The 12,161-nt window shown below is 46.6% G+C and overlaps 1 protein-coding gene across 1 annotated transcript in view; it reads right to left on the reverse strand.

Annotated features, from left to right (window-relative positions):
• LOC144695446 (E3 ubiquitin-protein ligase TRIM39-like) overlaps window positions 1–12,161 on the reverse strand; it is a 74,984-nt gene that overhangs the window by 50,522 nt on the left and 12,301 nt on the right. Inside the window, exon 6 of the mRNA XM_078566332.1 lies at window positions 28–570. Within this exon, the coding sequence (XP_078422458.1) occupies window positions 28–570 (543 nt within the window). The remainder of the gene's footprint in view (window positions 1–27; window positions 571–12,161) is intronic.

The raw sequence follows: 12,161 nt of genomic DNA on the forward strand, positions 1-12,161 counted from the left end.
AAATTATGGGATGGATCTGTTAGTGACCTTGAATCCCGCAGATTCTCAGCGGGGCCGAGTTTTTCCCGCCGTCATTCCGTCCCGGGTGGAAGAAGGGAAAGATTCTCCCAGTGAAAGTGTGGGTGAAACTGTGGAGATGGGACATGTTGTCCGCATTGTAAAATGACACCTGTCCACCCTCATAGTCCAGGAAAACCCCAATCTTCCGGGGATTCACACTCAGGGTGAGGGGGGTCAGTGAGGGGGAGGTGGCGGCAAAATAACCAATTCCGGGAAACAGCCCCACAACCCACAATCCGGACTCGGGGATCAGGGAGATTCCCCCTTTCCTGTTCACAGACTCTCGGGCCACTCCGAGCCACCACAGAGTCTCCTCCCCCACCCCCACCTCCCAGTAATGTCTCCCTGATGTGAATCCCTCTGATCCCAGGACACATTCCCAGGGATCAAACCTCTCCGGGGTGTCAGGGAGCGGCTGCCGTCTGTCTCCGAGTCTCACACTGGTCCGGTCCTCAGACAGGATGAGCCGGGGATTCGCTGTGTTCAGATCCAGAGTCAGAGAGGCTGGAGCTGGGGGAAAGTTAAAATAACACAGTCAGTGATTTAGAGAGAGGGGCTGGGGAGGGGGAGAGAGTGTGAGGAAGGAGCCCGGAGGGAGAGAGGGGGAGAGGAAGTGGAAGAGAGAGAGAGAGAGAGGGAGAGAGAGAGGCGGGGGGAGAGAGGGGGAAACGGAGCTGCAAAGAGATGGAGGGAGGCCGGGAGGTGAAGTTAAGGGGAGAAAATGGCAGCAGAGGAGGGAGCAGGAACGTGGAGAGGGAGAGTGTGGGTGGACTGATGGAGAGGAAGAGGTGGGAGAGAGTGAGAGCAGGAGGGTTTGAGAACATGGGAGCAGGAGAGAGAGAGAGAGAGACCAGCATGACAGAGATTGGTAGAGTGGGTAAGGAAGAGAGGGTGGAGTACAGAGAGCAGGGGGTTGGCAGGAAGTGTGTGGGGATGTGAGAGTGAGATGAAGGGGTAGAGAGCGCAGTGGGGCAGGGAGAGTGCGAGGGTGAAAGTGAGATGGAGGGGTCGAGAGTGCAGGGTGGCTGGAAGAGCGTGATGGTGTGAGAGGGAGAACGAGATGGAGGGGTAGAGAGTGCAGGGGGCAGGGAGAGTGTCAAAGCGTGAGAGAGAGAGTGAGCAAGAACAGGAGGGTGAACGCAAATCGGGGCCAGAGACAAAAGAGAGAAGGGGAGGGGTGCAAGTGTGGGAGAGAGAATGTGAAGGTCTCAGAGAGAGTGGGAGACTGCTGAGAATGTGAAGGAAATCAGAAATGGGAGGGGTGAAAGTCCAGAAGAGGAAAGGGAGAGCGTGGGAGGAGGGGAGGGCGTGGGAGAGGTATAGCGAAATGATGAGGAAAAGGGGACGAAGGGGAAGGAGAGAGAGTGTCTGGGTCGGTGGAAGAGAGGGCGAAATGGGTCTGACAGGGACAATGGGTGGGGAATGGAGGTAGAAGGCGGGAGGGACTAATATTAGATCGAGCAGGAGCATTGTTGAGAGGGTGAGTGCACGGCAGGAAGAGGGGGAGTGTGTGTGGAAGGGGAGAGAGAAAGATTGTTGGAAGGGCAGAGGTAAGAAACAGAGCAGAAGTTAAAGAGGAAAAGAGAAAGGGAGAGTGGGAGGTGAGTGTGAGAGTGTGGGGACAAGGGGAGTGAGAAAGTGTGGGTGGAGAGAAGGATGGGGGAGAAGAGGGAGAGCGTAAGGAGGGGAGATCATGAGCGACAGGGTGTGGAAAGAGATAGTGACGCAGGGAGAGAGAGAGTATGAGAGAGGGAAGAGAGATTGTGAGGAGAGCGGGAAGGGGAAAGACAAGGTTGGGGAGAAAGTGGGAGGAAACAGTAGGCTGGAGAGAAAGAGAGCTGGAGAGAGTAGGCGGGGAGTGATACTTCTGTGAAACAGGTATGAAAATGTCATCACACAGGTGGTATAAAATCTGATCCTGTAAGGTACCAAAGAAAATTAAATTACAAGAACACTATGATTAGGAGCAGGGGTAGGCCATTCGGTCCCTCAAGTCTGCTCGACCATTCGACGAGATAATGGCTGATCTGATTGGATATATTCAATGACCCAGCCTCCACTGCTCGCCGGGGAAGAGAATTCCAAACACTAACCACCCTCTGACAGAAAACAAATTCTCCTCATCTCAGTCTTAAATGGGAGACCCCTAATTTTAAAACTGTCCCCTATTTCCAGATGCCTCTCCATGGTAAATGTCCTCTTGGCATCCACCTTGTCAAATCCCCTCAGCGTCTTACACGTTTCAGTAAGATCACCTCTCATTCTACTAAACTCCAATGAGTAAAGGCCAAACCTGTTCAACCTTTTATCATAAGATAATCCATTCATCCCAAAAATCAGTCAAGCGAACCTTCTCTGAACTGCTTCTTATGTAACTATCTCATTTCTTAAGTAAGGAGATCAAAATGGTACACAGACTTCAGATGCAGTCTCACTAAGACCCTGTACAGCTGTAGCAACAATTGCATACTTTAATACTCGATTCCTCTTGCAATAAACATGAACGTTGCATTTACCTTCCTAATCACTTGCTGTACCTGCAATTAATTTTTGTGATTCATCTTCCAGAATGCCCAGATCCCTCTCTACTGTAGAGTTCTGCTGTCTCCCTTGGTACATTGCTAGGCCAGACCCTAAAATTTGTTACAGTCCCAGGCAAGACCCTCAAATTTGGTTATGATCTGCTACGTGACCATTAACATTTTTCTGTTCGTAGACCAAATTTGAAATCCCAGTTGCTTACTAAGAGGATAAATCCATAAGATTCCATGTTTTGAAACAAACAGACGAATTTTACTAACCAAGAGTCAACAATGCAAACAGATAATATTATCTCTTATATTCTAACATAAAGAATTAACATGAGGTAAACATTAATAAACAGGAAAATTGCGGTCGAACACACCACAAACCACATGTTTAATGACAGACACAAGCAAGGCAAATCACATGAACCTGCTCAGAATCTGCCAAAATGTCAATTATCACCATTAAAAAACCCCCGGAATAATGGAGGATCAAAGGATAAATATCAACAGGGAACTGCAACACAATATTTTTAGTTAAAAAAAAAGTACAAAAGAAATTAATGGGACTTAAAGGAGATAAATCCCCTGGACCTGATGATCTACATCCCAGAATGTTGAATGAGGTGGCTGTAGAGAAAGTCGGTGCATTGGTGGTCAACTTTCAAAATATGAGACACTCTGGAAATGTTCCTGCAGATTGGAAGGTGGCAAATGTAATCCCACTATTTAAGAAAGGAGGAAGAGAGAAAACAGGGAATTACAGACCTGTTAGCCTAACATCAGTCGTAGGGGCAATGCTAGAGCCTAAAATAAAGGATGTGATAACAGGACACTTAGAAATAAAGGGAAGCTTGGGCAGAAACAACATGGACTTGATGAAAGGGAAATCACGTTTAACAAACCCCTGTTGGAGTTTTTGGAGGATGTAACTAGGAGAATAGGGAAGGGGTAACTGGAGGATGTCGTTTATTCAGGTTTTCAGAAAGCTTTAGATAAGGTCCCACACCAGAGGTTTGCAAACAAAATCAGAGCAAATGCAATTTGGTGGAATTTACTGGCATGGATTGAGAACTGGTTTATGAACAGAAAACACAGAGTAGAAATAAATTGGTCATTTTCAGGTGAACAGGCTGTGACTAGTGGGGTATCGCAAGGGTCAGTGCTTGGGCCCCAGATATTCACTATCCATATCAATGATTTGGATGTTGGGATTAAATGTAATATTTCCAAGTTTGCAGATGGAAGTGTCAGTTGTGAGCAGGATGCAGAGATGATTGAAGGAGATTTGGAGAGGCTCAGTGAGTGGGCGGAACTGTGGCAGATGGAATTCAAGGTGGAGAAACGTGAGGATATCCACTTTTGTGGGAAAAACCGAAATGTAGGGTACTTCTTAAATGGAGAGAGGCTGGGAAATGTTCAGCGTAAAAGGAATTTATGTGTCCATGTTCATGAGTCACTGAAAGCCGGTACAGCAAGGAATTTAGAAGGCAAATGCTATATTGGCCTTTATTGCAAGATGATTTGGGTACAGGAGTAAAGGTGTCTTACCATAATTATATATAGCCTTGGTGAGACTGCATCTGGACTATTATGTGCAGCTTTGGTCTCCAAACATGAGGAAAGGTATATTTGCCATAGACTGAGTGTAATGAAGGTTCACAAATAAATTCCTGGAATGGAGGGATTGTCCTGAAGATGCTGAAAATTTGGATTTATTTTAAAGTGCCAGCTAGGACCAGCATCTAGGTTGCCAAAGCATACACAGACAATCACAGCCTTACATGAAAGCTAAAAACTTGTACAAAGGGCTCAGCTGTAAATTTGCAATTAGGAAATTGGAACACACAAGGGCAGGGACTCAGAATGACTCGATCAAGACATAGGGAAGGACATTTAACACCGTCTGATAGCCTCGAACCACACCCAGTCCTCAGCCCCCGTAAACCTTTTGTCTAGAACAAACACACATTCTTTGTTGTCTCCCAAAAGGACAATGCCCAGTCTCTGCACTGCAATTACTGTACAAGAACACAATGATCAGATTATTGTGCTGTGGCATTTGTCTAACTAACACCATTAAGTTGTAACTGGCAGTAAAAAATATAGTAACTGTGCTCATTTGAACATCGGTGGAGAAGCGCCTGGATTGCCCAGCGTTTGCTGCCCACATGTGTAAGAAAGGAACCACTTGAATATCGCATCTGGACTCCAAGTGTTGAAATTTTGTAGTAGAGTATTCCTCGGACCTTTCAGTCCTGTGAGCAAAGATTAAATAGATGGGTCCTTTGCTCTCTGGACTTTAGAAAAAGGAAAGGTGATCTCATTCAAACATACAAAATTCTGACAGGACTTGAAAGGATAAATGCAGCAAGGATGTTTCCCTGGTTGCGGTGGTGGGGCAGTCGAGAACCAGGGGACACAGTTTCAGATTAAGGGGCAGGTCATTTAAGACCAAGATGAGGAGGAATTTCTTCACTCAGAGGGTGATGAATCTTTAGAAGATTCTGTCCCAGACAGCTGTGGAGGCTCAGTTATTGAGTATGCGCAAGACTGAGATGGATAGTTTTCTACATATTAAAAACATCAATGGATATGGGGATAGTGCAGCAAAATGGTGTTGAAGTAGATCAGCAGCCATGATTTCATTGAATGCCAGAGTGGGCTGGAAGGGCTGGACGATCTACTCATGCCAAGAGCAGTTCTACTCCAGTATCTTGAAAGGGTTAAACAATTTTAGTTAGGATTGCCTGTTAGTAACAATAAAATATAGAAAATCAGAACGGGAGAATAGCAGCCGTGTTTTAGACAGAATAAGAAAGGAGATGGGCAAGGCAGGAGAACAAAGAACAAGGCCAGGGAGTGAGTGGGTGTTGAAGTCAGGGGGCACAGACTCCTGCATAATCAGCAGGAGATGGTGGTCTTGCGAGGATGAAAACAATGTCAAGTGTCTGTACACACGGGAAATAAGTGACAAAAGCCGAAGGCCTCTTTAAGCATCTGATTGTGAATTGACAAGATTAGATTACGAGTCTGTGACTAATTGTGTATAAAAAGATTTCGCTGTAATCTGCACAGATCGGTCAAGGACTGCCCAAGGCAGTCTCTCCCTGCGTACGCTTGAATCACTAATGAAAGATCTGGCCTGTACCTGAGTCTCTGGTAGTTTGTAAGGCAAATTATAACCTGCTGACAGCAGTTCTACTCCAGCACCTCAACACAGGTACGGTCCCAGCTCCTCAGCTGAGCTGCTGCGCCAACTGCTGCTCCCAACTCTTTAATCTAAAAACAACTGAACACAAGCGGTTGTTCACTGACCTTTGAATTCACCTGTTAACCTATATCTCCTAGCAGGGTTCAGCCCCCTGCCCTGAGACAGGATCTGAATGTATCAACCCTTGGGACATTCTGAACCTTAAATGTTACGATCTCCAGACAACACAAAGGTTATTCCCACAGGTGTGAACTTACAATCGCTCCACACCAAAAATACACAGTCAGAACTCCAACAATATAGGTTTAATCATCCTCTCTATTAAAATAATACATTGCCTTGATATTCTTCCTGCCAAGTGGACAAGTTCATGTATTTGGACATTATAATCCACCCGCTAATTTAACTATCAATTAACCTATCTAAATCCTTTTGTAGACTCTTCATGTGCTCCTAACAAGTTAAATTCCTAATATCTTTGTGTCATAAACAAATTTAACTACCATACATTTGGTCCCTTCATCCAAGTCATTGATATAGATTGTAAATAGTTGAGTTCCCAGCGCTCATCCCTGTGTCACTCCACTAGTTACAGCTCAGCAACCCAAACACAGGAGCGGGATTGGGAGAGAGAGAGAAAAAAAACGTGTGAATATAGAGAGGGGAGAGGGAGGGGGAGGGGAGGGAGAAAGGGTGATGAAGGAGTGAGAGATTGGGAGGGGTGGGGGTGTGGTCAGTGAGTGGTCAGAGTGGAGCCAGAGTTAGCTGGAGGGGACAGTGACAATGGTGGAAGGGGAGGGCTGAGATGGTGGAAGGGGGAGGGGAGAGAGGTTGGTAGGTGGAGCGGAGAGACAGCCTGAGAAAGGGAGGGGAGAAAGAAAGCTGGAGGGAAAGGAGGGGGGATTGCGAGGGACAGTGTGCAGGACGGGGAGGACAGGGAGAGTATGGGACCGAGATGAGGGAGGAAGTGCGGAATGGGGAGAGAAGACAGACTGGAGGGAAGTGAGTGAGAGAGGGGATGGACGTGGAGTGGAGCATGTGTAGGAATGGGCGGAGGGAGAGAACAGAGGGCACGGGAAGGGAGGTGGGGGGGAGCAGGGGACCAGGAAAGTGAGATGAGAGAGAAAGCAGGTGCGGAAGGAGGGTTGTGAGGAAAATGTGCAGGGGGGTGCAGAGAGGCAGAGGGAGCAAGAAAGTTAGGAAGAGAGGACTGGGAGGGAAGAGGGAGTGCGTGGTGAGTATAGAGGGTGGAGGAGAGCAGAGACGCGGGAAGAGCAAGTGCAGATTTGGGTGGGTGATATTGGGGAAACAGTGGGTAGGTGAGCGTAGAGTGTGACGGGGCCAGGCAGCAGTGGGAGGGGGGTGGGCATTGTGTCATACAGTGTGGACAGGAGCATTGAGGAGCTGAGAAAAACACTCTTGCCTCCCCAATCTCCATATTGTAAACAGGAAAATAAATGTGCTCAGCTTTTCACTGCCGCCCACATCCATGTCCAGGAAACCCAAGGCTCAGGGCTTGAGTCTCAGGACATCCCAATTTTTGGATAGAGTCCTAAAACAGCACCAACATTAGCAGATGGATGTGGCCTAACACCTGTTTTCGGGACTGCCCTAGTCCCTTAAAGACATCCCAGCCCAATTATGAGTTGTGCTAGAAGACGGAATCTTCTCGCGCAGAAGGAGACCATTCAGCCCATCGTACTTGTGCAGGCTGTCCAATTTAATCTTCTAGTCCAGCTTTTTGTCCGGATCCCTGTGTATTAGTCCTTTTGAGAACATGTTCAATTCATTTTTGAAAGTTCCTATGAAATCCACATTTTCAGACAATGAATTGCAGATGATGAACATAGTCTGTGAGATTTCATTTTTGCTCATTACCCCTCTAATTCTTTTGGTGGTTATTTTAAATCTTAGCCTTTAGTTACAGACACACTTACCAGAGTAAACAGATTCTCCTGACCTGCTCAATAAAACCCTCATAATTCAAATTCCTGCATTAAATCTCCCTTTAAACTTCTCTGTTATAGGGAGAGCATTGCCAGCTTAACCAACTACCCTGTAAACTGAAGACCCTCATCAGTGCTATTGTGCTGATAAGTCTCCCCTGTACCCTCTCCAATGACTTGACATCCTTCCTAGGGTGTGGTGTCCAGAAAAGCAGAAATTACTCCTCCAGAGGCCTATTTGACGTGCTCATTGGTGAAAACAGTGCACCTGAAACTGCTCCTTTCTATACCTGTGCACTTGCACATGAGGGACAAGTTCACTATCCTGATTTCCTAATCCAGAAGGCGATCAAGAGTCAACAACAGATGCTCCAAGGTGACATGGAGACACAGGGGGAGGGGGTGAAATTTGTCATGGACGGTTGTGTGACACGGACAGCACTGAAGTAGCAGTTCGGTACACATTCCTCTCAATATCTTTTTCCATTAACTCCGATGGAGATTGATATTGAGCACGATGTAAACTGCGTTACTGATTTACTGTCTGATTTTCACATATTGCGTTACCATCCAAACAAGGTTTACTCTTTCTGAAACTCTTATTGAACTGTTTAAAAATAAAGACAGTTTTAACTAAACAGGGGCACACACAGACATTTCAGGACATGTCATTGAGGTGGTGGCTCACCAACAGACACTCCGTCTACAGCAACTTTCATAGACAATGGCGTCTCGGGATATGTGTGAATAGCTTTCTTCCTGCCTTATCAAGATACAGATATTACATCCATAGCTGGCATACACCCGGAGATATCCCCTGCTGAGAGCAGGAAATGACCACATGCAGGTGGAGGGATTAATAAGGCATGAAACACAATTGGATGACCCGAATCAAGGTAGTAACTTATATATCGAGGGACCAGGGTCAGAAAGGGATATAAAACCACAGCCACAAGGACAGTGTTGCTGCAGCCAGGAAAGCGAGACGTGGTCAGTCACAGGAAGTCATGCTGAAGAAGTCATTCAGCAGACTGACCACGTGGGAACGGGCTCCGACAAGCGGATCTCACTGAACAACTGGTGTTGGAAGTGTATATTATTGCATGGTTGGTTATTAAAGGTTATGAGGGGTTGTTTAGGTTGGGCCTGTAGACATCGGATCTCAGGGTTGGGAGGGCATGTGGAAGTGGAACGAAGGGAGGTTCAAGGGTGACAGAGGGGAGTGGAAAGTTGATATTGGGAGGGTCAATGTGATGGGGTTAGTTGGTGGGGGGCAGGGGGGAGGGTAGAAGTTGGCGGATGAAGTTTAGATGGTGACGCACACCATTTTTCAAATCTGACGTTGACCACGCAGTTAGTTAGTAAGTAAGAAGCCCTGAAGTGGGAGGAAGGTCTTTTCGGGGGGTGGTGGTGGAGGGTATTAAAGGAAGTATCTCGGCGATTGCCGGGCAGGATCCTCAGGGATAAGGGATACCCCCAGCAAAAATGGCTGATGATGCCAGTTCACCACCCGCAGAATACTGCTGAGGAGATACAATGATGGCTATACCCCTTCCAGGTCCCTGACTGAGCAAGTGATTGAGCTCCTAAAGATGAGGTTCAGATGTTTGGATGGCTCAGGCAGTGCTTTCCCATACTGAGAATGTCTCAGATCATCATTGTCTGCTGCACCCTGCACAGCCTCGTGATACAAAAGGGGGACATGTTGCATGGGCGAGACATGGGGAAGCAAGATGTCTGCTCCAATGAGAAGGACAATGAAGGGGATGGGAGGGCCAGGATGTGGCCGAACCACATGCAGAGGCTATTGCTGGAATATGATGCGGTAGACAGGCTCATACCAATCTGATAGTTACCGGAATCAATTTGTTGAACTATTTGGTTTTCTATCCTTTGCAGAGTGGAAGGCCCCAGCACCTTCTTGTTTACTGACCTTCGGTTTCTCAAATGTACCTTTATTTTTGACAGCAGAATTAAATTGCAGTAGTGTCATATTTCCTGCTGTTGGTTTGAGCCTTGCATGTGCCCAACTATAATAAAATGCAGAACCCTGGCGCCAAATGCGCTTATTAGGATCTGCACCGTCTCCTGCAACCTCAGGCACTTGTTAGTAGAATTGTGATTTCAGCAATGCACTGACAAAGTCCTGAACACGACAGATTGGAAGGAATGTCAAATCTAAACTTTCAGCGATGCACTATCCTGATTGGGCATTCTGAATACAGTTCTGTGTCACTGACTGAAAGCTGACGCATTGATCCCAAGTGAAGCCCTAGATGGGTCCATTATTAAAGAAGTTCAAGGCGAGGGTGACCTTCAACGCCACCAGCATTGGATTCCCTCCAAGCCCTTGTGGCAGCAGCTCGTTGTGGAGAAGCTGGCAGATAGATCCTGGGATCTACGAAGCCGCCTCCGGCATTGCCTTTCACCCATTTGTAGATAAGAGCACCGCCTGTGATACACCTGTGGTCAGGCCAATGGCCGCCATCTTGACTTCCCTGAGGCCGGCTCTTGCTAACCCTGACACCTGTTCTCAAAGGGGAGCCGACCGAGCAGAGAGCTCTTTCAAGCTGAAACAGCCGGGGAGGAGCAACCTGAGAACGTTTGACCCCTATAAATCGCTGCTCCATGCATATTGATGAGAGATTATCATGTTCCTGCCCCACCATGGTCACCACTCACACATCATAATTGCATATCTGTTGACATATTTATCACGCTAATAAGTTCAGAGGTTACTTTGTAGTCCACTCACTGAGTGCCTCACCTGCTCTATGCTTTGCTAAGGTGCAAAGCCCCATCACCCACCAGTCACAGAGACACCTACAAATCTCAGTCTCAGATGGGCCTTAGCTTTAGTGGAAGACCGTGATCTGTCATTGTGGCACCCACAGCCAAGGTAAACTTCTTTCCTGCATGCACCCCACACAGGACAGTTGGAGCTGCTGACCCTTCACATGGATCTCCTCACAGTCCTCAGCACAGGTCCAATCTACACTGCCTCTCCTCATGCTCTAAACAAGCAATGATCCTTCAATGATGTCCAAAGCACTTTGGTTAGACACATGGCAGCATGATATCATCCCTATAACAGAAGCTTGGCTTACGGAGGGGCAAAAATTGCAAATTCCCATCCCTGCATATAGAGTTTTCAGGCAGGGTAGAAAGGGGGAGCAAAAAGGTGGGGGTGTAGCATTATCGGTTCAAGAATCAATGACAGCTGAAAGGAAGGATGACATCCAAAATGAAGCATCAAATGAGGCCCTATGGGTGGAGCTCAGAAATACAAAAGGGGCAGGCACACAACTAGGAGTGCACTCAGGCCCCCAAATAGTGGAAGGGGGCAAATATGTGGGCAAATTTCTGAGTGCAAAAACAATAGGACAGCAATATTTGGAGACTTTAGCTACCCTAATATGAATTCGGATGTGACCAGTGTGACCACAGGAGGCACAAAATTCTTGAACTGCATTCAAGAGAACTTTCTTAAAGCACGTAACTAGGCCAACGAGTGGGGGTGCAATTCTAGATTTATTCTTAGGAAATTAACCCGGGCAAGTGGATGAAGTAGCAGTGGGTGACCATTTTGGAGATACTGACCATAAGCCCATTAGATTTAACACCATTATGGAAAAGGGCAAATAGAAAGCAGGAATAAAAGTTCTAAATTGGTGGAAGACAAATTTGACAAAGCTGAGAGGTTAACTGGCGAAAGTGGACTGGGTAGAGTCATTAGAGGGGAAAATGTTGTCAAATCAGTGGGAATTATTCAAAAGCAAGGTTCTACGGGCACAGTGAAGACATGTCCACGTAAAAAAAGGGTAATACTGACAAATCTAGAGCCCCCTGGTTATCCAGAAGCAGACAGGTCAAAATAAAGCAAAAAAAGGCTCATGGCAGTCACAAAAAGCCTAATATTGTAGCAAGTCTAGAGGAGTATAGAAAGTACAGGGGTGAAGTAAATATGTAAATTACGAAAGCAAAGCGAGGATTTGCAAAAATATTGGCAAGTAAAATCATATAAAACCCTAAGGTGTTTTGCCAGTACATTAAGAGCAAAAGAATAACTAAAGGAGGGGTAGGGCCTATCAGAGATGTACATGGTAACCTGTGCATTGATACTGAGGATGTGGGCAGGGTTCTCAATGTGTACTTTGTCTCACTCTTCACCAAAGAGAGGGATGATGCTACATTCTAATTCAAGAGGAGGAGTGTGAAATATTAGATAAAATAAGTATAGTGAGAGAGGAAGTAATGGAGGAACTGACAACCTTGAAGGTGGATATATAACCAGAACCACATGGATTGTATCCCGGGTTGTTAAAAGAAGCCAGGGAGGAAATAATGGCTGCCCTGAGGATTATTTTCCAATACTCCCTAGAGACAGGTGAGGTGCCAGATGACTGGAGGTCTGCG

The sequence above is a fragment of the Cetorhinus maximus genome, chromosome 21 (genome assembly GCF_964194155.1).
Source record: "Cetorhinus maximus chromosome 21, sCetMax3.hap1.1, whole genome shotgun sequence".
Taxonomy (NCBI): domain Eukaryota; kingdom Metazoa; phylum Chordata; class Chondrichthyes; order Lamniformes; family Cetorhinidae; genus Cetorhinus; species Cetorhinus maximus.